At 43.4% G+C, this 27,035-nt stretch overlaps 1 protein-coding gene across 1 annotated transcript; it reads right to left on the bottom strand.

The window, feature by feature from the left end:
• Nucleotides 1-294: 294 nt before the first annotated feature.
• Cgrrf1 (cell growth regulator with ring finger domain 1) lies at nucleotides 295-27,035 on the bottom strand. The gene is made up of 6 exons (XM_036199983.1): nucleotides 26,785-27,035; nucleotides 15,450-15,589; nucleotides 9,760-9,937; nucleotides 9,481-9,628; nucleotides 1,500-1,607; nucleotides 295-1,281 (listed from the first exon to the last, which is right to left on the bottom strand). The coding sequence occupies exons 1-6, from the start codon at nucleotides 26,886-26,888 to the stop codon at nucleotides 961-963; spliced, it is 999 nt and encodes a 332-aa protein (XP_036055876.1). The 5' UTR covers nucleotides 26,889-27,035; the 3' UTR covers nucleotides 295-960.

The raw sequence follows: 27,035 nt of genomic DNA, 5'->3' as shown, positions 1-27,035 counted from the left end.
GGAAAGAATGGTGAGGGTGGCGAGGTGGTGGGGGAGTGTCTATCAGGCTCAATGCTTACAAGGTGTAATGAGAAATACGGGATACTGGGTTTATTTGGGATAAAAATTGTAGAAAAAGAAAGAAGATGTTATTTGTTCCTTTTTTGTCTTTCTTCCTAGCTCTGTCCTTCCAGACCCCAACCTCTGGGTTGATTTGCTGCACAGGAGGAGACATGAGGCAAGGCGGAGAGGGCCCCACTGCCCTTCCTGGGCACAGCACATGCTGCTAATTTAATCACATCTGACAACCGAGTCTATAACTTAATTATCCAGGAGATTTTATTATCCAGGTGTTAGGTATCTGCCTCCTGTAGACAAGAGCCATCAAATCTATGACACATGGGAGCAATCAGAACTGTGCCTTATGTTTATGACTTCAAAACCTATATGACGGAAAAGTTAAAACATGTATTTATGTAACTTTGATAAGGAAAATTTGAAACCAAATGAATATTTATAAAAACAAATTTCAGAGGCAGTGGAAGGTAAAAAGCCCCTTCCAACTACTTTGTAAACTGGGGGACATTTAGTTACTTTCAGCAGAATGCAGTCTTGTAATTTCACTCCAGATTACATTAATGGAAAAGCAGTCGCCCACCCTGAAACTTGGATCTCCCGCAATGTCAAGTGGATGGGTTTTCTGAGTGACTTTTCTCACCCACATTACATGAAATCTTCCAGCTGGCCAAAGGCAGATGTTTACATTCTTCTCAAGAGCTGAGCGAGTTTTAGGTATCGATGAAGACAGCACTCCAGTGCTCGCCATGCTGAGCAGGAAGAACATCTTTGCAATCATCCAAGTATGACGTGAAAACAGAATTCCTTCTGACAGGCACAACTGTAGGGTCTGTGTTATGATCCTAAGGACACGGGGATCTGCACCTTGCATGGACAGTACACTCTCCGGCTATGACGGCGGCTTCAGGAGGTTTCCAGCATGTCCTTGTCTGGCTCTTTCTGACTGCAAAGTGCAAAGGATTCCTGCACAAACTGCCGGCACATGGGACATTGCTTGAAGTAGCACACACAGCTGTCACACAGGCACGTGTGTCGGCAAGGCAGGAGCACCCAGTTCACGCCCCCGTTCTGGCACACCACACAGTCCTTGCTGCTCTCCTCCACTGGCTCTGCATCGCTCCCAGCCAGTCCTGCCTTCTCCAACAAGCTCTGCTCGGCATTCCTGTCTGCAGGAGAAGGGGCACTGGAGGAACTGGGACTACTATTTGCAGACATGAAAAGTTGCTGAAAATCAAAGAAACCAGCATAAAGGCAATTGTGAACAACAGTTACTCTCTGAACCTGGGGTGGGGTCACAAAAGCTACTGAAAATGTATGAGCTAGCAAATTCAACAAACGGGCAGGAGTAGTTAACTTCCATAGCTAACTGAAAACCACAGTTCTCTTTAAAACAGCCATTCCTTGAATTCTATAAACAACAAATATCACATGGTATGACTTACCTTAAGATCATAAAATTGACCTTGAGCCAGGAGTAAATATTGATACAATATTCTGCAGGGAAGTTTGTAAGTCTTATCAGGAATATGAATTACTGACACCATGGAAATCTAAAATAAAAATTGGACATGAGTCAGTACTTAATACTCTTTCACAGAGAAGTGAAAAAATGCTTCTCAAATAAGAGCTGTATTAGAACATCTATATTATTTGTATATTAATTTTCACAACACTGAAAAGTAGCCAGCCACTGACACATTTTAATTATACTAAAATTTACAGATTCATGGTGGTCCCAATAAAAATATCAATGTGCTTCACTACAAGCTACAGGCACTGATTCTAAAATACTCACATAGAAAAAGGAACATATAAGAATAGGTAGGAGAGCATTCAACAGCTCAGAGCAGCCTAGCCTTATTTATTAAATATTAAATAGTGTTGAACTGACTCATAAGTAGATGAATGAATGGAAGAGAGAGAAGAAACAGTCCAGAGAAAAATAATAACAAAACAATTAGTTATGTGCAAAACTACAGTGAAGGTGTCATCTCAAGGCACAAGGTACAGGGAGGTTTGGATTGGTTTTCTTTAAGTAAATAGTTTAGAGACAACTGGCTAACAATTTGGAAAAACATAACTGGATGACTGCCTCACAGAGCACATCCATAACACCAATGTTGAAGGGTGGGCAGAGACAGGCAGATCCCTGGAGCTCCCTGGCTAGTCTTTGATTCACTGAGAGCTGGAATTTCAGCCCCTGGAAGGGGTGCCCAGCAGACAGTGTTGCTCCTAACCTGCACTGTGCATCCTTTCTGTAGAGTTGGCAAGTGCACATGTCTAGCTTCCACCAAATGCACTGGTTGAGTGGAAAACATTTTATTGGTAACACTTGGCAATCTACTTTCAGAAGCTTGAGCATACCTAGTTCCAAATGTGATTATTATGTAGCAGTTGGCCCCCACATTTTCTGATAAGCATTTATAAAACACTTTGTTGACCTTCAGCACCTGGCATCGTCCTAGCTCTGGTTTCTCTGTAGTGCTTTGATCCCTTGGTTGTCACATTCCTTTTCACATGTCTCCTGGCCTGACAGTTCTGCTGGATCCTTGACTCTGGCCTTTCCCTCCAGGCTGGTGAGTGCTTGACCAATGCAGCACTTGGAATCCTTGAGATGCCTTCACTTACACAACTTAAGTAAAACAGCTCTCTGAATGATGAAGACAGGTTTCTTCTGTGTCCCAGAATCTAATCAATATTTCTATGTATAATGCAGCTATTATTTGGCTTAAAAGGGCTTATTGGGAAATGTTATCATTTTCACTATTTTCTACAGAGAAAATATTTTCCAGTTTCAAATAACCCTGGACCTTTAAATTATAATCTGTTTTTATGTTCAAAAATAAATAAATAAAACACTTTGCTTTTTCCAGACAATAATACATAAATGGGTAAGTTTCTAAAATTTCTGGTGCTTCCCAGGAGCACAAACGGCCGATGTTTGATAGATCAAACAAAACAGTGGAGACCACTTTGAGGGGTCGTTGATAATCAACGTGAGGCACTCCTTAGTTTCCTGTGCCCGACTTTGTGGTAAATTTGACTTTCAGATTTCTAGATAAAACTAGTTCACCATCTACTGTTTGGTAATGCTGGAGGTAACCCTGTGTGAGCAGGTGTCCTTAGTTCAGAAGATCCCTGAGCTGCTTTTTTTACCCATGGAGGGAGACCTAGTACTATGTATGGCAGGGCAGGAGGAATACGTGGTACTTTAATGTCTTGGAAGTATCCTATATACAAGTGAGGGCACACTAACGCACCCCGAAGATCCAGCTCTCTACTCCCCCACTGAGCCGTTCACCCACTGCTGGAAATATGGTTTGGAGCTTATCATTTGTAGGTTTCCATCTTTGGGAGCTTTAGACTTTAGGGGCTTTGAGCTTTGAGGATTTCAGCAGTTGGTGGTGTTAGGAAATTCTGGCTGGCATCACACTCCATTATATGTGTGTGTGTGTGTGTGTGTGTGTGTGTGTGTGTGTGTGTGCAGAGGTCAGCTTTGAGTGTCTTGTTCAGCCACTCTCCACTTGCATGAGTGTGTTCCTGTGGTGTGTGCATGTCAGTGTCCTTGTGGAAGCCAGAGGTCACCATCAGCTATCTTCCCCAGTTGCTCTCCACCCTTTTTTTTTCTGGCAGGGTCTCTCACTGAACAAAGAGCTCACCGATTGGCTAGACCAGCCAGTTTGACTATAAATGCTTAGCCTGGTAAGAAGTGGTGAGATATACTTTGAGTGCCAAAATAGTTAAATTAAAAACTGATATAAACTATTGAGGAAGAGAAGAGAATCCATGAGGTCATTGGGATAACAGGTACTCAAATAAAGGGAAGGTTCTGGTTTGAAGGAGCATGCCAAGAACTGACTAGAGAGGGCTAGCATGGGAAACAGCGACATCCAAACACCATGGTAAACATAAACTCTGACAAAATCATCAAGGAGTATTAAAGACAGGCAATCTGCATAGAAAAGCAGGGCATCTGCACAGTCCTGGAGGGTCTAGAAGAGGGCAGGGCAATCAGGACCCTGCAGTCCACCTGCCCCATTCCACAGAAAGACACAAGGAAAGGAGGAAAAAGCGGGAGAAGAATGGAGGTCACACTCTCAGGTCAGCTTGATGGGAGATCAAGAGAGGAGCCCAGAGCATCAGAAAACAACTGACCAGGAGACCAACATTTCTATCGCCAAGGCCAGCAAAGAGCAGTGGGCTTCAGGGGCGGAGCCCTGGAAGGATGTCCATCACCTTGCATGGCTCACTGGCCAATAAAGCCTAACTGTGACCCAATCACAAGAAAACCTCTATGCTTACAAAAAGGATGTGTGTATATAGAAGTAGTCTAAAAATGCTGTCATAAAAAGCAAGCAAGGCTGAGCATGACAGCACACCCTTTAATCCCAGCACTCGGGAGGCAGAGGCAAGTGGATCTCTGTGAGTTCGAGGCCAGTATGGTCTACAAAGTGAGTTCTAAGACAGATAGAGGTATAAAATGAAACCCTGTCTGGGAAAACCAAAGAGTAAAGACAGTCAGAAAAAGGAAGGCTGTGGACACACCCAGGTAAAGGAGACTAACAGCGTGACAAAACCTGACCGTAGACTAGAAAATATCGAGATGTAACAGAAGGACAGAGAAAATGGAGAGGACATGGGGAAAAGGAAGGAGCCAGGCTCTGATTTACATCTCCAGCTGGCTCAAAGTCAAGAAATCCGACAAAATCAGGGCAGACTGCCCACAGACAGCAGTGAGGTCGTAAGTAGGGTGTCAAGATGATAACTATGCTGTGACCTTGAGGTTTAACTTGATTGGCACTTGTCTCCCATTCCTAACACCTCACAGATGACCTCACAGTTCCACCTGCTGAAGAATTCTTTAAGCAAGCATGTCATATTTTCAGCTTCATTTTAAACTTACTCTGGAAACTCTACCTAATCTTTAAAAACTCACTATAAATTACATCACTGGAGTGGTGTAAATTCAAAACACAAAAGCACAGGTAGATAGCTACCAAGACGTCTCTCCTCTCTGAACTCTGAACCTTTTTTTTTTTTTTTTTTTTAAGATTTATTTATTTATTATGTACACAGAAGAGGGCACCAGATCTCATTACAGATGGTTGGAAGTCACCATGTGGGTGCTGGAAATTGAACTCAGGACCTCTGAAAGAGCAGTTGATGCTCTTAACTTCTGAGCCATCTCTCTAGCCCAGGTTGCTTCTTTTCTTTTTCTTTTTCTTTTTTTTTTTTTTTTTTGAGACAGGGTTTCTCTATGTAGCTTTGCGCCTTTCCTGGAACTCACTTGGTAGCCCAGGCTGGCCTCGAACTCACAGAGATCTGCCTGCCTCTGTCTCCCGAGTGCTGGGATTAAAGGCGTGCACCACCACCGCCCAGCTCTCTGACCTTTTCTTAATCAATCCAAATCTGATTCACACTAACTTGTCTTGAAATGCTCTTATGTGGTGTAAGTCAACGCCTCAGCTTCCCTGGATGGAGGCCCTCGGCTAGAACTTCTCTGGAGACATTTGTAAGACCTGGCTGTCTTATGCTGCCAGAACATCTAAATCAGCTGGGAGGTTGGGATATAAGCACAGGTGGGATACGATACATTGTGAAATCTGTTCAGTACATAACTACATTATGGCTATATAAGAAAAGATCCGCATTAGGACATACACACCGAGTACCAGGAACAAACAGACACCACCCTCCAAGTTAACTATGAAATCAGTCATTTCAAATGCATGTATGATACCATGGCATTTGCATGCACAGGAAGATAATAATGCAGTTTTGGAAATGTCATTAGGTGGCCTGGGTCAAGTATACAGGTGTTCTTATTTTTGTAGCTTTTTGAAATTATGTACAAAAGTAAAGCTGTAAGACTACCAAGGCTGTAAAAACGGAACATTCTTCATGGGTTTTAATACTGCAATCAGAAAGCCAGGATGGAAGAGAGCAGCAACCCTACTGCCTCATTCCAGACTCCTGACGTCTGAGGCAGTGCAGCCTGGGAGGCTATTACCGTGACATTTACACACTAACGTATGGAGCTCGTGTGATACAGAAGAGATGTTCAAATAGGTCACTAAAAGAGGGCAATTCATGCAATGTACAATTTGATACTTTCCTTTATGTGCTAAAAGGCTGGCAAGACATAGGTGCCCATTCACCTTGGGATGACAGAGTACAGGCGATTACACTTTTTCTTTTAGCCTGCTTAGGCTTTCTAGGTTTTGTTTGTTTGTTTGTTTGTTTGTCTTCTGCCACAAATGCATGTTATTTGAATAATACTGGAATAAAAATAAAGAAATACACTAAAAATTCTGGCTGTTGATTCCTGGTATTCAGTGTGTACTTTCTAATGAAGATATTCTCTTATACAATTTATGTAAATATCAAAACCTTGTAATAACAACTCTTGATTTCTTTCATCAACTTAAATCAACAACAGCCAGGCTGTGGTGGCGCACGCCTTTAATCCCAGCACTTGGGAGGCAGAGGCAGGTGGATCTTTGTGAGTTCAAGGCCCTCCTGGTCTACAGAGCAAGATCCAGGAAAGGAACAAAGCTACATAGAGAAACCTTGTCTCGGAAAAAAAACAAAACAACAACAATAACAACCTAGCTCAGAATTGTACTTCACAAAATTAATTTTGGGCTGGGGATCTGGCTCAGTGGTAGAATGCTTGTCTAGCTTGCCTGAGACTCTGGGTCCAATCCTCAGTACTGGAGACTGACTGTTAGGTAAATATAATTTTATTATGTCACAACAGGAATGGGATCATTCCTGTCTTTATTTAGTGTTCACAAGCCTTAGATAAAGTACTTGGGAACCACACATGAAAAACAAATATGAGATATTTAGCTTGCCTTTAAAGAGAACCTGAGCATAAATGACGTAATGACAAGGACGCTCTATTGTCAATACCAGCCCAGATCTGAGAGATAATTAACAGAGAAAGGGGAGAACACCTAGCTAAGCTGGAAGGCCACACAAGGATGCAGATGGGCCGCCTTCCACAAGGGCAGAAGATTAGGCTGAACCTGGAGGGAACAGGCTGCCACAGCTTTGGCTCAGGAACCTGAAAGCAGATCCTCTGTATATATGTCACCAAATGGTGATGAAAATGGTAATTTCCCATTGTTTCCACTTTACCACATGTATGTGGTGATGGGGGAATCCTCCCTGTTAACATGGAACACAAAATAAGAAAAACAAAGAAGCCCAAGAACTTAAGTCCATATGGAGTGAGGTCAAAAAAGAAAGGACCTGACAGGAGCCATGAGTCAGGGTGACTAGCATCAGACCCTTTGTTTTGAATAGCTGGAAAAAGAGGGGACAGAACTCAAGGAAATGATAAGGGGCACACCATGGAGAGAAGGGTGCCATGCCCAGGAGGTAAAGAACTGTGACGCACCAACTTGACAACTGGGGTAGAGTAGGGCTGGGATTTTCTCTACTACGATTTAGTCTGTAAAGACACTCGCTCTAACACCCTATGTTGTTGTTGAAAGAAAACTTCAGGCTAATTAATGGTAGTGAATATATTTTGCACATTACACAAAAGTATCAAAATGTCACTGCATCTTTACTAATGAGCATACTAAGCACCAAGGAAAGTAGCAAACTGCGTATAAGGGCAGTCTTGCTATAAGTTTTCCTTCCTTCCTTCTTTCTTTTTTTTTTCCCAAGACAGGGTGTTTCTCTGTATAGCTTTTGGAGCCTATCTTGGAACTCGCTTTGGAGACCAGGCTGGCCTTGAACTCACAGAGATCTGCCTGCTTCTGCCTCCCAAGTGATGGGATTAAAGGCCTGTGCCACCACCGCTCGGCCCTTCCTTCCTTCTTTTCTGAGATAGGGTTTCTCTGTGTAGCCCTAGATGTCCTAGAACTTGCTCTGTAGACCAGGCTGGTCTCAGACTTAGAGATCTGCCTGCCTCTGCCTCTACCTCTGCTTCCTGAATGCTGCAACTAAAGGTATGCACCACCACACATAGTTCTTGCCATAAGAGTTCATCAAAAGTTTGTTACATATATGGGTTGTTTCTTTTATTGGAAATGCTTGGAAGTGGGAGGCAGAGGCAGGCAGATATCCATGAGTTTGAGGCCAGCCTACTCTACATAGGTAGTTCCAGGACAGCCAAGGCTACACAGAGAAACTCTCTCTCAGAAAACCAAACCAAAACAAAACAGATGCTACACAGAAAAACTGTCTCAAAAAACAAACAAACAAATAAATAAATTTATAGCAGGGCAATGGTGGTTTACACCTTTAATCCCAGCACTCAGGAGGCAGAGCAAGGTGAATCTCTGTGAGTTCGAGGTCAGCCTGGTCTACAGAGTGAGATCCAGGACAGGCACCAAAACCACACAGAGAAACCCTGTCTCGAAAAAAATCAAATATAAGAGATGCTTGGAAGCAAAAGTGGTTCAGATTTTAGATTTTTCAGATTTGAGTATATTTGCATATACATGATGAGCTATCACGAAGAAAGAGATGAGCCCCAAGTCTAACCAGGAAATTCGTTTGTGCTGTAAGAACATCTTATAAACATGGGCTAAATATAATTTTCAAAAGCATGTTTGGTGAATATACACTTAACTGGATAGGTTAGAATTTCCCACATGTGGCATATGTCAATGCTCAAAAATTTCCCAATTTTCAGATTAGGATGTTCAACCTGTATAAGTTTCCATCACACATAGAGGGTGGAGACTCAGGGTCTTTCTGACCACTTAGATGCTTTTATGCTCCAAGCAGGGAACTACCAGTCCAAAGAATCAGAACATAGCTGGAGAGATGGCTCAGAGGTTAAGAGCACCGACTGCTCTTCCAAAGGTCCTGAGTTCAATTCCCAGCAACCACATGGTAGCTCACAATCATCTGTAATGAGATCTGGTGCCCTCTTATGGTATGCAGGTATATATGTAGGCAGAACACTGTATACATAATAAACAATTTTTTTTAAAAAAATCAGTACATAGTGAGAAAACAAGATTCTAAAATGACTGAACAGAGATCCCACAGGCATAGCAGGGGCTCCGATGGACCATAACTATGGCCTGAAAAGGGCGGACCTGGTCTTAAAATCAAGCACTTCAAGTCATGATACTGATCAATTCAGTAATAAAAATGTGAAAAATAGACATGTATCCCAAAGGACATTTCTCTAAAGGATGAAATCAATTTAATTCAACAATAATCTACTTTTTATTTCATAAATAAAGCCATGTTGTTGTCATCCACAGTGCGGGGGAGGGGGATCATCATACTCTGAAGGTGTGTTACAGGATAAATTCATGCTTTAATTTTCAAGACATGTGTGTCCAAGACCAAATACATGTTTTCAGAAATTATTTTTTCCTATTTCAAAAATAATTAAGAATCACCCAAATCTTGTAAAAGTAAGGCATTCCAGATGCTTCAATTACTTACAATATCATAAATTTCCCGATCATCCTCATCAGCGAGGGTCAACAGAGCTACCAATGGATAGCGAGATCTGGGCACTGGACCAAAGTCTTCAATTTCAGTATCTCTTGGTAACTGGCAATATATTTCTTCTTTGCTGTGCTTTTTAATGCTTTTGAATATGTAAAGGCAAATTGCCAAAAGAACAAAGCTATATTAAAGAGTCAATAACTTGGTAACATTTTATTGTATCCAGAGAGTGTCATGTTTCTGTGCCAGTGAGTGCATCTGGGAAAAGGATACAAATACTGTTCTCGGTGGAGATAGTCACTGTACAGTGCCTCTTCTAATGCTTGCGGAGTGCTTATCCTGAAGCAGTAAACATGCTTCTGAAGAGCTTCATACAGTTTTTGGACACTGCAGCCCCAGAAACATGTAAGACGACTATCTTCAAGGCAATCTGTTGTCAAGGTCATGCCAGCTACAGAAAACAAACCAGAAAGAAACAGGTGTCACCCAATGCAGCAGATAATATAACAAGGGATAAGAAACACAGACTTTGTTCTTGTGGACGCTGGCCTAGCAGATGGCAATTTTAAACGCTGTTGAAGGATATGTATCTACAAATATAAAAATGTTAATAGCTATGTAGAATTTGAGCAATACAACAAAATTTTATTGTTATAATTTATCTTTAAAATGATTGGTCCAATTTTCCTTTTGGTAACTGTAACCACCTCTTTCTAACAATATATGCAATCATTGTGTGATTAGCACAAGGGTCAAAACAGCAGAGCAGAGCCATCCAAACAAACCAGGGGGTCCAGATGGCGATCACTGAGGTAGGAAAACACTAACAAGAAACCGAGCTCTATTATTAATATACACAATGGCACTTAATGTCCATCATATGGTTAGTGTTCCACGAGTATATAAAGCAGCCTGAGGAAGGGCTGGGGATGCCAACCATGGAAGGTTTATTAGCAATATTCTCCGTTTCTCTTTGCTTTCAACAAAAGGAGGTTGTTACAGTATAGGCAGACTTGATAAGTGGATAACTAAGTGCATACAAGTTGTATGTGTTGCTTTACTTATGGATTTTATGTTTACATAGCACGTTCAGTGCTCCCAACATGATTTTTGCCTCTCTTACTGGTGGCAGCTGAAGCATACCAAGTTCAAGGGCAGACTTCCCGTGTCTCATACTGTTGGGAGGGAAGCCACCACAGTCCGTGCGCAGAGGCAGGGTGTGTTTGACTAGACCTACATGCAGTCTGGGTCACTGTTCCTGGTACAGCAGCTTAGCTTCTGAACCTGGCCTAGGTCCACCAGCAAATCTGCAGGTCTCAGTGTGCCTTTACTGAAGGCTTTTCTGCTGCTTGTAACAGGAAGTGTGATTGAATGCTTACCTATTTTTAAAAATGTAATCAAGAAGCCGGGCGGCGGTGGCGCACACCTTTAATCCCAGCACTCAGGAGGCAGAGGCAGGAGGATCTCTGTGAGTTCAAGGCCAGGCTGGGCTACAGAGTGAGATCCAAGAAAGGCGCAAAGCTACACAGGGAAACCCTGTCTCAAGAAAAAAAAAAAGATATATTGTAAAAAAAGATACTGTGAGAAGATACACAAATTCAAGCAAATGCTTCACAGGATGACCAAGATGGTCCCCCTACTCATCTTCTACTTTGGTGGTATGTGTGACAGCAGTGACACAAGACTGCTATAATTAATCAAGCACAAAGTTTAATTAGCAGGAACTGCATAGGCTACTAGAATGGAATTCTATTTCAAATATTTACTTGATTTCAACCAGGTATTAATTCACCGGCAACTGAAAAGTAATCATACTTTAATGTGTCGCTAAAACTAGCACTAGAAGGTAATGAAAAAGAGCCATAGCATCTGCAGAATTCCCTCCACACTCTCTCAGAACCTTGACCATTGCATAAGGATACCACCTGATAGCAGGTCAAATACTTCTTTGCAAAACTGCTCTCCCTTTATTTTTCCCACTTCTTCTGCAGGGAGTTTCCCCTTCACATGTTCTTGTTCTTCCAAATTTCAATGCATACACAACTGCTTTATATTAATATCATTAACGAAACCTGTAAATCAGAAAGTTCAAAACCAAGTGGGTATGACTTCTTTCAACCCATCCTTATCCCACACAGCTTCACTGGGCTAATAGCACCAAGTGCTGGAGCCATCCTTGGCTCTGAGTCAGCACTGAGCCATTTAATAAGAGCAACACGGGCCAGGAAAGCCATCCTGTGAGGAGGTGACGTACAGAGAGCGTGTGTGAGGATGACAGACAGGACACGTGGACAGGACAGTTCAGGATGCAGGAAATGGAGGTTGGCAAACGGCTCTCCAAATGCTACTGTGTGCTTTGCCTAAGTCTTTTGCTTTATGTTCGCTCTCATTGGATCTGTTAGAACAGGGTGGGCTGAGGTAAGGGATACTCCAGAGTGACAACATTCTTCCTGAAGCAATCAATCCAGTTCAACTACCATATACTGAGTATCTACCATAGTTTCAGGAAAGCCTCTATCTGGGGACATGAACAAAACTCCAAACACAACACTGTTACACAACAGCAAAATCCCAGCAGCCTGCTCTAGCAAACCGAATAGCCATTTCTTGTTTGTTGTCCAGTTACATCATGTTTGGAGGTTTGTTCTTTCCTATGCAATCTGTCAGGTACTTGGGATACGGGGGTGAGAAAAAAATCTGGATTATTTTAAATGTCTGTGTAGGAAACAAAATAACCTTATAACCACTGTGCAAATCTTAAGTATATCGACCTTTCCATGGGCTTTGTTCCTATAACTTCCACCAAAATCCGTCTCCCTTTCCCCACCAGAAAACAAATAGGAAACACCACTCACTGGTGTTTTTAAGTGACTTCTTTTAGTAACTACACTCTGAGAGAACACATTTGTTTTTTTCTATTATGAAGACCGTCGGCACATGGGCACAGCTGACTGCTCCACAGACTGGCTGTCTTCATGTTCCTCAGACACTGGCAGAGTCGGCTCTACTTGAGACTGCCTGAAGGGTAGGGGTGATTTCCTCTGCTCTAGCTCAGTGGAGCCCATGTTTGACTCACAATATGATCAGCCCACCCCACTTCCCAGTGTACTTCCAGACTTGTGGACTGGACCCCAGGAAGTCATGGCTGATTTCTTTATTGGCAGTCCTTACCCAAGAAGCAGATGAGAATTTGTAGCAGGTTAAAATCTAAAGATGCTGAAGGGGGTGGGGGTGGTCATTAAAACATGACTGTATATTTTAATCAGGAATGCACGATCTCTGCCTTGTTTTAACAAAGGTAGTCTCTTTCTTTTTTTTGGTTTTTTAAGACAAGGTTTCTCTGTGTTGTCCTGGATGTCCTGGAACTCACTCCGTAGCCCAGGCTGGCCTTGAACTCACAGAGATCCACCTGCCTCTGCCTCCTAGTGCTGGGATTAAAGTTGTGCATCACCACAGCCAGGCAAGGCAGTTTCTTTTATGTCATATCATAAAATTTATTTTTCTAAAGTTAAAAAAAAAAGTCAGAATAAACATTTACATACTCTTAGGGGAAAAGGATCTTAGTTTCCTTCAACTTCTAGGGTGGCAGTGTTTATAGTTAAGGAGAAAGAATAGGAATTTCATACTTTTTAAGGAATATAAATCAAGATTTACTTGTTGGGAATACCTTGGACTGTATTACGAATTGCAGACCAGCCTTGGGCCCCAGCATGAGGCCCTGTGGAACAAAGAAATGAGACTGACCTAGACAACAACCCATACTGAGCACATGACCTGGTTTCTCATCAGGTGGTGAGCTTTGGGAGTGACAGACAGGATACTGAGCAAGAACGGTCCACGGAAGTCCGCGTGTGCCGTGGGAAGAAGGCAGGCTGCACAGCTCTGGAGGTGAGTGCATTCACTCCAGCCCAAAACTCCACTGGAGGCCACAAGTGGGATGCAGAGGTGGCAACCAGTGACCTTGGGGACAGCTACATCAGTAGATGGCTTAGGGGGAAGTCAGGCTGCATGGTTCAGAAGAGTTTAAGGGAAGAGGCAGCAAATTCTAAGAATGTGTTCTTTTCCCGTTTCTGTGTGTGTGCTGTGCATGTATGGGTGTGTGTGGGTGCACAAGCATGTGTGCACCTGGGCCTATATATGGCTTTTTAAGATTAATGTTGAGAATCTTCTCAGTCATCCCCACCTTCTTCACTGAGGCAGGATCTCTCAAACTCAGAGCTCAGATATGTCTAGTCTCACTAGCCAGCTTACTCTGGGACCCCATCTCCACCTCTGAAGCTGGAGTTACAGGTGGGCCACCACCCTCCTGACATTTTGTATGGGGCCTGGGGATCTGAACTCTGGTCCTCACACTTGTCCTTGACCCAAATTTGGACAGCTTTTATGTTTCTTTGGTTTTTGTTTTTAGCAGTTTTGAGAGAAAGTAAATGAAGTAGCGGCAAGAAAAGCTAAAAGGAATAGACTTCTAGTTAAGATAGGAAGGGTCATCAGGTGTCAGGGGCAGGCACCTGTGCCCAGATACTGGAGCTGCTTCATCTCCATCTCCATCGAACGTCCCAAAAATTTAGTTTCAAAGCCCACAGGCTCAAACTTGAATTCAATACTTTTCTTCCCAAACCCACCATTCCTCATTTTATCACTGTAGCAAGATCTGTCTATGGAAATCCATGCAAAGTCTTCTAGACTCTTCTCTCTTACCTACTGTCTTAGTCTCTTTCCCTGTATCTGTGATAAAATGCCCTCATAATAGGGACTTTAGGGACAAAGGCTCCAGTTATTCTGACTCCAGTTCCAGGGTACAGTCCCTCGTGGTGGGAAGTCAAGGTGGCAGGGGCATGGGGCAGCTGGGCACACTGCACCTACAGTCAGAAACAGCAGCAAGTGTGTACTGCTACTTACTTCTTTTTCTGTGTATATTGTCCATGATTATTGCCAAGGATCAATGCCAAACATAATGTGCAGGTCTTCTCACCTCAATGACCACAAGCAAGATGATCCCCCCACAGGCACGCCCAGAAGCCCATCTCCCAAGTGATTCTGGATTCTGTCTACCTGACAGTTAACACAGACCACCATCACACCTGTCCCACCCTGTTTGAGCCACAAACGGCTTTTTGGTTCTCTACTGCTCTGTATTTCTCACTTACTTGGGTGTTCTGTTCTTCTTCCACCTACAAGTTTCCTCCAGCCCCAGAAGACACCTACTTATCTTCCAATCAAGACTATTAAAAAAAATAGGTAGAAGAGGGGAGAGTGAGCACACTCTCTCTACAAGGACTTTCCCAAATACCTCTGCTGCAGCAAAGGCCACGCTTCCTTCTTTAGATTTCACCTCAATAGCTCCTGAGTAGTCCTTCTAACAAACCAGAAACAAACCTGCCAACTGTAATTATCACATCAAAAATAACAGTTGTGGTGGCACACGCCTTTAATCCCAGCATTTAGGAGGCAGAGGCAGGCAGATTGCTGAGTTCGAGGCCAGCCTGATCTACAGAGTGAGTTCCAGGACAATCAGGGACCAGACCTACATAGAGAAACCCTGTCTCTTAAAAACCAACCAACAAACAAACAAATCCCATATTAGATTAAAATAATGTATACTAAAATACAATTTCGGATAAAAAAAAATCAGTTGTTCTTAAAAAGGCAGCAAGCTTAAACTTACTGTTTCAGACACATTTGATCATTTCTTGTTGTACTGAAGACTACTGAATGTGGTACAGTGTCCTAACAGACCTGTCTACTAACGCATGAAATACTTCATTCTCCTCTGTATGCACACGGTCTCTGTTGACTACTGGATAAACACTTCCAGGAGGAAATCTATGAACTTTAATCCTGACATCTGCAGTATTCCGCTCAATGAGTGGTGGCGGTTAGTGAAGAGAAATAGAGACGAACACAGAAGGGCTAACGGCATGGGACTAGGGATGAGAGAAAAGCTTGGGAAAACGGCCACCAACCTGCTAGTGAAGCTGAGCACGAGTTCGTGATCTCTAAGCCAAAAGGGTTCTTGACTTGTCTCATTTGTTTCTTGAAAGCTCTTGTGCTGAACTGGGTCTCTTCTGAATTTCTCAGAATTACCGGAACATCCCAACCAAACCTAAAGAAAGGTAAAAATAAAACATAACTTCAACAAACTTGAAATTTTGACCACACAAACTCTTCCACACTGAGACTTTTGTTGTTGTTGTTGTTGTTATTTTTTGGTATGTTACTTTGTTTGTTTTTGCATTTTTGGGTTTTCTTGTTTGTTTTTCAGATATGAAGGGATGGGGAGATGGATAGGCTAGGGATGCACAATGTGAAATCCACAAAAAATAAATTTTAAAAGTCTTTAAAAATATTAGGCTTCATTACAGATTCCCTTTAAAAATAAGTACCAGGGCTGGGTGGTGATGGTGCATGCCTTTAATCCCAGCACTCGGGAGGCAGAGCCAGGTGGATCTCTGTGAATTCGAGGCCAGCCTGGTCTCCAAAGTGAGTTCCAGGAAAGGCGCAAAGCTACACACAGAGAAACTCTGTCTTGAAAAAAACCAAAAAAAAAAAAAAAAAAAAAGTACTCAGTCATTTTTTTTACAATTGTCTTGCAGAATCAGTCTAGAATTTAGGGAGGTCAGAGGTCTCACAGAACTGCACTGTATCATTTGGCTGAGTGAATCAGTATGCTCCAGAAAATAAGCAGCTCTTTCCTTTATATTGTGGATAACAATAGAAAGCACAACAATTATAGGTGAATTATACTTAAAATAAACAATATGGCCATTATAGAACCATATCCTCAAAAGACAGAAAAAAAACCAAATGTTTACTTAATGTACAGACTATGTGTTATGATTTATGAGGCCAGGGAACTATCAAAATATCAAATAGTCATTTACAATTTTTAAAATAACAAAGCAAAATGTCAAATACAGCCTTTCATTCACATAATATACTTTTAAAGGTCATATAAACTATGCAAAAGCATGAACTGTGACAATCCACACAGAACAAGCTTCCAAATAAAGAAACCAAATGAAATGTCTAATAAAATTACAAACTAGGCAAGTTTACTTGACCTAAATAGAGTGCCCTAAAACAAACCCACAGTTGGTGTTCGGTTGTATCCTCCAGCTCATTCCTGTACAGTCTGAGAAGCCCCATCGCTCTCTCTCCAGTCCCCACCCACTCTGAGAATCTCCAACAAAGAAAAGGCACCAAAAAGCCCAGTTCTGCATTTTGGCAGCTGCGGCAGCTCCTCCCCTGAAGTTGCCAGCAGCCCATGTCCCCACCTAAAGCAGTTTTTACCATACTGGGGCACAAACCCAGCTTGTTATGGACAAGTCATCACCCCTCACCTCCAGGCTATATAACCTCCATGCTTTAGTTTGGGTGCATGACTTCTCTGGCCTTGATCTCTGGGACTGGAGAACTCACCAGGGAGTTGCTTTGCTCAAATAAACCTGTTCTTTTACTTTTTAGTTCAGCTTGAACTGGCTTACTGCAGCAGCAAAGAAACCTATTATCCCACCACAGAAAAGCCTATTAGTTGGATAAGGGGACTTCACCTAAACAGAGTGTCCTAACATGATTCAATAGTTGAATCAATGGATTGAGCTATGTTCATACTTTGAGTACACCCTTTTCTCCAAATACATAGCAATGACAGGGATGAAAAAAAGAAATAGAAAAAAGCCTGTGGAAACAAACAGACATACTCACAAATACCAGGAAGAATGTATTAATAATCAGCACTGAAAAGAGATAATACATTGCTATAACCATGTAGATAATTTTTAAAAATATAAGATCTGGAGAGATGGCTCAGTGGTTAAGAGTACTGGCTGTTCTTCCAAAGAACCTGGGATTCAATTTCCAGCACCCACATGGCAGCTCACAACTGTCTGTAACTCCAGTTCCAGGAGATCTGACACTCTCTTCTGGCCTCTGTGGCTACCAGACACACAAACAGTACATACATATATATGCATGCAAAGCACCTACACACATAAAATAAAAAAAAATTTCAAAAATTTCAGAAAGGAGATACTGTATGATTATCTAATATGAAACCCTAAAAGAGGCAAAACTAACCTATGAAATAAGAGCAAGGTTGTTTCTGAGTATACAGAGCAGAGGTACCTGGGAAAGTGCATGAAGAACCTATCAGTGTACAATACTCAATTTGGGATTGTATAGATGTATTTGGTAACCCCTGGCAATTAGCATGCTTCAGATCTGCACATCCCATTGCAGGTAAAGACCATTTCAAAAGAAAACCTGGCTGGGTGTAGTGGTGCACACCTTTTAATCCTAGCATTTGGGAGGCAGAGGCAGGCAGATCTCAGACAAGGCCAGTCTGGTCTACAGAGTTCTAGGGCAGCCCATGCTATACAGAAAAACCCTGTCTTGAGAGAAGTATTAGGTCACTAGGGAGATGGCTCAGTGGGTAAAGTGCTGAGCAGGTGCGAGGACCTGAGTCAGAATCCATGTAAAGCTGGTGTGGGCCTGTGTGTCTGTTTAGTGCTCCCACAGCAAGATGAGGTGGAGACAGGAGAACCCCCAGAAGCTCCTGGGGCAACTAGGCTGGCATATGCAGTGGAACAAAGAGATTCTGTCTCAAACAAGATGGTAGGGGAGGACTCCACTGGAGGAGGCTGTCTTTGAATTTCGGGTGCACACTGTGGCACATGCGTACATGTGCACGAATGAGTGTGTGCACACACACAAACACATCACACACCACACACACACAGGGAGACACTGAACATACAAAAGAAAAGAGAACTAGGGGCTGGAGAGATGGCTCAATGGTTAAGAACACTGGCTGTTCTTTCAGAGGACCTGGGTTCAATTCCCAGCACCCACATGGCAGCTCACAGCTGTCTGTAACTCCAGTTCCAGGGGATTTGACACCTTCATACTGAAGCACATAAAATAAAAGAAAAGGGAACTATAAACAAAACACTGAACTTTATCTGGTGATAGTCATGCTCTAGTACTTAGGGGTGAAGAGAACAATTGACATTGAGGTCCATCCTGGAATAGGATGGACACACGGTGAGACAGAAGAAGGGATGAATGGGCAGATATGTAATGTAATAAATGTTGACGGCAGAATCTAAGCAACAGGTAATGTATTTCCTTATGCAATTCTCCCCTGTGTCCTGAATGTTTGAAAGTTTATATAGTAAAAAGTTGGAGAAAGTAGACATAGCTGGGTTTAAAGGCAACTACCTTTAGGGAAAATACACTGGGAAAGGCGACTGGCATGGATCAATGGGTGCTATGCCTGGAGCAGGTAGTGGGAACCAGGCCTACACAAAGGCCAAGACAGGTCATGCATGCAAGGCTTAGAACAAGGCTCACACCAAGAGCAGGTTGGGCCAGTGTCAATCTGCAACAGAGTGTCATTGCAATCCCTTGTCCTAGATTGGATGTCTAAGCATCTGGTAATAGGCACTTATAAAACAGTAAAGATAAGAAAAAGAATAAAACAAACAAAAAAAGTCCTGCCATTTGGATGCTGGAGAGATGGCTCAGTGGTTAAGAGCACTGCCTGCTCTTCCAGAGGACCAGGGTTCAATTCCCAGCAACCACATGGCAGCTCAGAGCTGTCTGTGACTCCAGTTCCAGAGGACCCAACACCCATGGCAAAACACCAATATTGGTGAAATTATTAAGGCCACTCCACGTAGTTAAAAGGGAGGTTTATTTTGTGGGGTAACTTACAAATGAAGGGGTAGGTTGCAGGGTCTGGCAAAGGTATAGGGTAGTCCGGCGATGTTCTCTGGAGAACTCTGCTCGGTCCATTTCCCGCATCCCGCATCCCGCGTCCCGGAACCAAGAGAGCCACCTCCTCTTGCTCCTCGGTCTTCCGCTCCCTCCTCTGCCCCGCCTTGTGGGCGTGATTATTACTGAAGCCTCAATGGAGGTTGGGACTTCCAGGCCAATGCTGGGATGGCTATCCACTACACACCAATGCATATAAAATAAATATAAAATTTTTTTTAAAAAAATCCTGCAGACTAAAATGTCATAATAAACTATCTAGGGATAAAAGGAATCTAAGAAAATTAACAAACAGAATAGACAGTTACTTAAGATGATAGACCTAATTTTACTGAAGTTAGATAAGGCTGCTGTGGTCCAGCCAAGTAAGAGGAAAAGTAAGCCTCTAATAGATCACATTGTTTCTAAGGAAATTAACTGTGAACCAGTAAAAAGCTTAAGAATATGTGTAAGAATATGTAAGATAATGGCCCAACAAACTCTAAGGAAAATTCATGTTTTCCAATGTTTATAATGCTTTAAAAAGTTAATGGGGGGGGGGGCGCTGGAGAGATGGCTCAGAGGTTAAGAGCACTGGCTGTTCTTCCAGAGGTCCTGAGTTCAATTCCCAGCGACCACATGGTGGCTCACAACCATCTACAATGAGAGATCTGGTGCCCTCTTCTGGCCTACAGGCTGAACACTCACTGTATACATAATAATAAACAAATCTTTAAAAAAAAAAAAAAAAAAAAGTTAACCAGCATGCAAAGAAGCAGAAAATGTTAACCAGGGGGCTGGAGAGATGGCTCAGAAGTTAAGAGCACTGACTGCTCTTCCAGAGGTCCTGAGTTCAATTCCTAGCAACCACATGGTGGCTCACAACCATCTGTAATGAGATCTGGTGCCCTCTTCTGTATACATAATAAATAAATAAATCTTTAAAAAAGAAAAGAAAAGAAAATGTTAACCATAAAGAAGAGATAAATGAATCTATAGGAATGTATTAAAAATGATGCTAGAATCTTTCTTTTTATACAAGTTGATAATCTTTTAACTGGGGACATCTACATAGTTGCCAGGACTGTATTCCATGTGCTCAAGAAGGCTTATGAGATTGAAGAATATCTAGACATAGACAATAGTTTAAAACACTCATATCAGTTTTACAGATGATAAGGCAATATTTGAGATGAAGAACATGCTGGCCAGGCTTCATAGCAGATCAGACACTGAAGAACAGAAGGGGTGTAAATGTGGAGGCACTACAGTACAAAGTGCCCAAGACGAGGGCGAGGGATGTGGCTTGGTGGTCTACTGCCTACCAAGCATAAGGCTGTAGGTTCAATTCCCAGGAACACACACACACACACACACACACACACACACACACACACACACACACACACACACACACACTGAGTCTCTGTCTCTGTCTAAAATGAAACAGAAAGAGAAAAGAAAATTGAACAAAAATGAAACATCCAACAGACAATTGTAACCAAAATCTACAAGATACAAAGTATCTTTAAAATATGAAGTGAAAATTAGAGGCAGATTAAAATCCCCAAAGGAACATCAGATCAAAGTTGTGGCTAACATGCCAACAATAGTTATTTAACAAGCAAAATGAAGAGTAGCAGCCGGGGAAGAACAAAGACAGACAAGTCATAAAAAACAAAGAGTACAATGGTGGACTTAAATCCAAGCACCCCAAGTATCACATCAAACTCAAATAATGCAAACTCCCTAACTAAAAGACCCAGATAATCAGAGAAAATGAAGAAAAATGCAGTACTAGTTATATGGGACATAAATAAGAAACCCCCAAAAAATATCAAGACAAAAATAGGTCTTAAGTAGAGGATGGGAAAAGATACTCTTGCTAATACCAACCAAAAGAGAGCGAGAAGTCCTGGGATGTGGCTCAGAGGCAGTTTGTCTACATGCTTAAGATGCTGAGTTTAACCCTGAAGAAAAGAACGCAAACTGTGGAGAGAGGGAGGGAGAAGAGAACCAGAAGCTAGCTATAATGGTTATGTTAATAACAGACAAAGCAGAAACCAGGGCAGAGGGTGCAAGAGGAAAAAAGCACTGTTTCATAATGAGAACGCAGTTAACTTATCAGCTATAATAATCCTAAATGTTTATTCATCTCCAGATAGTACTTCAAAATACAAAGCAAAAAGAAAACCACAACTCTAAAACTAAAGAGAAAACCACACAGAGATTTCAATACTCTGAACCAACGCAGTAACTGGAAGCAAGCGGTAAGATAGAAAATCAGTAAGGACAGCGAGGGCTTGAAGAGCAAGCACTATCAGCCTGTCTGGCCTGTTGACAGTTACAGCCACCTCACCAACAAGCAGCGAGGCTCTCCCTCCAAGTGCACTAGAATGTTTACTAAAGACAGCAGACTCTGGCCTGCAGGTTACAAACATCTAAAATTCGGAACTGGCTACGAATGAAAACATAGGTATCAAATTCTGTGCTCTGCTGATAAAGCTGTACTGAGAGGAAAACCTAGAAGCTGAAGAAAAAGAGAAACCTTGAACTGTCTCAAACTTAGTGCATCAAGTTTCAATCAACCAAACAAGTACGTGCTAACGCTTTGGCTCCAGAAATCCTGGAGCACATAGCCATATAGATGCATCTGACTATGTAACACTTTCCTTCTCTTACCATCCTAACAGAAGGATCTCCTATGGAGTGCACAGCTCCTATGGACGTGTGGCCCTCAACCTCCCTAATGCTGCTGAAATCCCCCCCCCCCCCCCCCCCGTCCCAGTAACTTAGGCTAAGAAATGCCATTCTGCAAGGCAAGTACTAGAAAAACAGGAGTTCATAATATGGTCGGCCACCCGGCCTTGGGAGAGATAACTATGGCCGGCCACCCGGCCTTGGGAGAGGAACCTTGAGTCAAAACAGGATATGTCGAACACCTGGCCTTGGGGAATAAACAGTTGGGCTTGGAAAATAGCCACTGTACCCTAGACAAAGCCAGGTCGGCCACACACAGCACATTTCTAAAAATTAAAGATATGTCCCCAAGTTCACCCTGGCCTTATTTGAATCAACCAATGGGAACCCTGTAACTATGCTTCTCGCTTCTGTAACCGCGCCTCTGGCCCTGGGATCCTATAAAAAGTCCCCTTTACCCTGGGAAGGCGCGCAAGTCTTCCGAGAGACTTTGTCGCCCCAGGTGCCTGTGTATTTAAATAAACCCTCTTGCTGTTTGCATCTGATCCGTGGTTTCAGCGTGTTCCTTGGGTTCGGGGTCTCTCCTGAGGGAAGATCTCCAGTGGGGGTCTTTCACTGCGACCCTTGAATACAGCTCCTCATGTTCTGCTGACCCCCAACCATGAAATTATTTTTATTGCTACTCCATAACTGTAAGTTTGCTACTGTTATGAACTGTAAAGGAAATATCTGTGTTTTCCAGTGGTCTTAGGCAGCACTGGTGAAAGGTCATTCGACTCCCAGATGAGTCAAGACCTCCAGGTTGAGACCCGCTGCTACACACACACACACACACACACACACACACACACACACACACACACACACACACACACGAGTTTCTAAAGTGGATGGACTACTTCTCAGTAGGTCAGCTGTGTCCTGGTGCAGAGCTCTTGGAAAGCAGATGTCCTAGTGGTACTACCACAGGGTCTTTCCACCAGGGACACCGGCCTTCTCACCCATGGAAAGCAGGCTGGGTCCACGGGAAAAAGGAGCTCAGAGCTCTCAGCTTTAACCTGGGCATGGTGGCTCTTTCCTCTAAGCCCAAGCACTCAAGAGGGAAGCTAAGGCAGGAGGACCAGTCCAAGTTCAAGGCAAGCCTGGTCTACCTAGAGTGTTCTGAGCCAACCTGGGCTACAAAGTAAAACCTGTCTCAAGAATTAGTAAATTCCAAACTTTCTTCATGTCTATCTAGATGTCCCCATTCCAAGTCTCAGATCTCCATTTCTTTCTAATCAGTAACATGGGAACACTGAAAAGATCATGCAATTCTATTGCCAGCACAATAAAAAAGATGGGGCAGTTTTCAGCAAGGTGACTATGGCACACACACAGAACAAAGGGGTTTAGAGCCCCCAGGAATTCTGTGATTCTCTAAGAGTGGATGAGAGTTTCAAGTTTGTTTTCTTCCTGTAAATAATCCAGCAAACCCAGGACCAGCCACTACTACCATCAACTGTCAAGGACTATAAAGATTTGCTCCCCCAGGCACCTAATTCAGAAACCACTCCATCACACTCAACCAAAGGCATCTTTATTTAAGTTGATTCCAATGCCATTACATGCAATGGGTCACTGGGATCCCATTTCTCATTAGCAGGGAGCTGAAGAATATCCCAATAACAACCAGGTGTCCAGGTTATAATCAACCCAACTCCCAAGCTCTATCTTTGATGGCATTTTGCCCAAGAATCCTCTTCTGAGTAATTCTTTCTTTCAGTCATAGTCTAGTCAGGAAACCAGAAGCACATGAACTATTTGAACAGGAAGAAATAAATGTATTAAAAACTATGAACCGGCACTGGAGATGTAACTCAGTGGCAGCGTGCTTGCCTAGCAGTGGGAGACTTGCCACCAGCTATTAAGTAACGGAAAGTAACTAAGACAGAGTAACAGAAGAGAAAAAAAAATTGGAGTTGAGATCCTATGGATCTACTGCAACTCCAATACAAAGAAATGAGACTCAAGTAGGAGAGTTGAAAACTATCAACTGGGACCAGAACACTACAAGAATGTAGTTGTTGCTTTGGAAGGCATACAAGAAAAGGAACCAGACAGAAACAACGTGCCCCTTAGGGCTGTCTAGACTTCCAGTCTGTATCCTTTCTCAGGGAAGCATTATCAGTAGACAGCTATCAAAGGAGAAATGTGCTTTAGAGTTCTGCCCCAGATTCACTAGCAGAGGACGCAGGAGCACTGTGGGGCTGACAGCCAATCCCCTACTAAGCTGTGGCGCAGAGGAGGCAGGGAATCGCTGCCAAGTCAGAGTCCTGGGTTATCTGTGTAAAGCACTTGAGAGCACCTGACTGAGGCTGTGGAGGCTCCCAGAAGCCACCGTGGAGGCTAAAAGACATCTGCTTCCTGCGGTGTGATTCTTTTTCTCTGCTATAGGATCTAATCATGAGATGCTCCTCATCTGTCAGCATGCTCTCACCACACAGGGGAACACTGCACAGTGGAGAGAAGCAAATGGCAAGAAACTCAACTGTAGCCAGGCAGTGGTGGTGCACACCTTTAATTCCAGCACTCAGGAAGCAGAGGCAGGCGGATCTCTGTGAGTTTGAGGCCAGCCTGGTCTACAGAGTGAGTTCTAGGACAAGGTCCAAAACTACACAGAGAAACTCTATCTCGAAAAACCAAAAGAGGGTGGGGGAACTCAGCTGTAAGGGGTAAGAACCGCAACTGTGAAACAGATAATCAATAAAGATCAAATGCAGACATTACCAAAACAAATGACAAGGACAGCAGTTGGCAGTTTACCGTGGTTGCCTTGGCTGGGATATTAGAAAGATGTCTGTAAGGTTAAAATAGTGTCCACGTCATCATTTCTAGTAGATAGATCTTTTAACTTGCAAATGACATATAAAAAGTTTATCTACATAGATGAAGCTAAGCTAAGTGGGAAGAATGGTTGGTTAGGTTCACCAGGACTGCTTGGGTCCAAATCAGGATGGAGGTGACTGGCACTTACTTACAAAGTCTTCCAGCCTCAGCAGTCCTCAGCCCAGACTTGAAGAAATAATATATCAACAGAAACTTGCAACACTTACGAAACTCATACTGATACGGGGTAGTAAAATAATCATTCATTCAAGTCAACCTTAAACCTGACAGAGCCAGGATATGGACCTGTGTTTGTCTGACTCCAAAGTGTCTGTCTTTTAACCAATGTGTGTGTGCGCACTCCCCCCCACAGACACATACATACATACATACATACATACATACATACATACACACACACACACACAGAGAGAGAGAGAGAGAGAGAGAGAGAGAGAGAGAGAGAGAGAGAGAGAGAGAGAGAGCTCCTGGCTTCCCTTTACCCTAGGATGCCAGCATTATGTGCAATATGAATTCCACCCAGTTCCCCAATGCTAGAGACAGTTCTAAGAGATCAAACTTAGTGGCCTATTTAGTAACAAATATAATGTAATTATCAACTAGATGCCAATTTTCCTTAGAGAGGAATATTATGTTAACGAGAGTAACACCAATATTATAGTCCTTTAAAAACTGTGTATGAGGACTGATTTTTTCACTTGGGAAACACCTTCCTAATTCCAATTCCAAACTTCCTGGAAGTAAATGACAGCAATTAGAACCCGACAGGTCGCAGGCGGTGGTGGCCTACGCCTTTAATCCCAGCACTTAGGAGAAAAACAAACAACAATAAAGAAGCTGGAAGGTTAATAACAACAACACTATGATCCAGGCCTAGCGCACACTCCTATAATCCCAGCACTTGGGGAGGACTGCATATGCTACAGTGAAACCACCCATCTTACAGAGAACAAAAATTTGTGTAAGACTGGGCTTCACCTTGTCCTGCTCATACCATAGAGAATTTTATGTTGTACCGTGGCAGGGAGGTGTCAGCTGGGAATGTTACATTTTTCTTTTTTCCCCAAAGTGGCATCTATTTTCAGAAACTGACAGGGACCTGTGCCTGTCTTTAATGATGAATATGTAATCAAGGGATATTTCTGAGCTTGATTTACAAAGCCCGCTTCAGTCCAATCCTGTCTGCTTCGGCTCATGTGGTGTTTCCAAAATTCATTCCCTCTCACTACCCCCCACCCCCCAATACCCGTTCTGCAACTATAGCTCTCGTCTCTTCCGCAAGGTCCTCTTCGGGCCGTGACTCTTGTGCACTTCAGGGGCTATGAAGGCTACAGCCTAGAACAACCGCTGCAGGCTAGTCCGATGGTTTCAACTAGCCGTGTTTATAAGGGTGGCCTAAACAGGATACAGCCACATCTCCTCAAGAGAAATACCGGGAGACTCTCTACCTTGAAATAATTGCTCCGGGGTTATGTAACTCTCCGAGAAGCAAAATACCTCCAACCCACAGAATAATTTACTCCTAAAATCTCGCTACTCTCAACAACAACAACAAAAAAAGTGGACTGCTTTCAAGAAGCTATTCAATTACCTAAAGGTAGCTACAGAATTCGGGTAAAAGTTCCTCCGAAAGATCTGAAACCAAGCCAAGGGTCAGGTCAGGTCAGAAACACAGTCAAGCTCCTTCGTAGCCCATCTGTGCCCGGTGCGGCGGGTGACCTGTCCTCACTGGGCACGGAGTAGGCCCGGGCCGGGACAAAGCCTCCGGACTCTCTGACCCCGCATCAGGACCAAGCTCTCCCCTCCCCCGGGGTCCCATCCCACAGGTGCAGCAGACCGCCTGGGCCGAGTGCGGGCGGTGGCGGCGGCCGCTCTGCCCGAGCCACCCGACCCCTCGGCACAGACCCCACACCCGGCCGGCGGTCCCTTCGCCCCTCGCTCCCAGCCCTGGACACTCACCATCCTAGTACCAGGCCGGTGGTGACGATGAAGCAGGTGAAAACCACCGCGATGTAGAAGAGCGGCGAGTATTCGTAGAGCGTTACCAGGAACACTGCGGCCATCAGGGTCTCCGAGGCGCAGACCGGCCCAGCCCGGCCGGCCGGGACCAGAGCCCGTCCGTATGGCGCTCCGGAGCGGACAAACTTTGTAGGTCCTCACTCGCCCAAGGCTTCTGGGGAGCTGGAAGCCGCGGGTACAGGAGCCAGGAT

Source organism: Onychomys torridus, chromosome 9, assembly GCF_903995425.1.
Source record: "Onychomys torridus chromosome 9, mOncTor1.1, whole genome shotgun sequence".
NCBI lineage: Eukaryota > Metazoa > Chordata > Mammalia > Rodentia > Cricetidae > Onychomys > Onychomys torridus.
The sequence above is the reverse complement of the archived record's forward strand: the minus strand, read 5'-3'. Positions and strand labels throughout refer to the sequence as shown.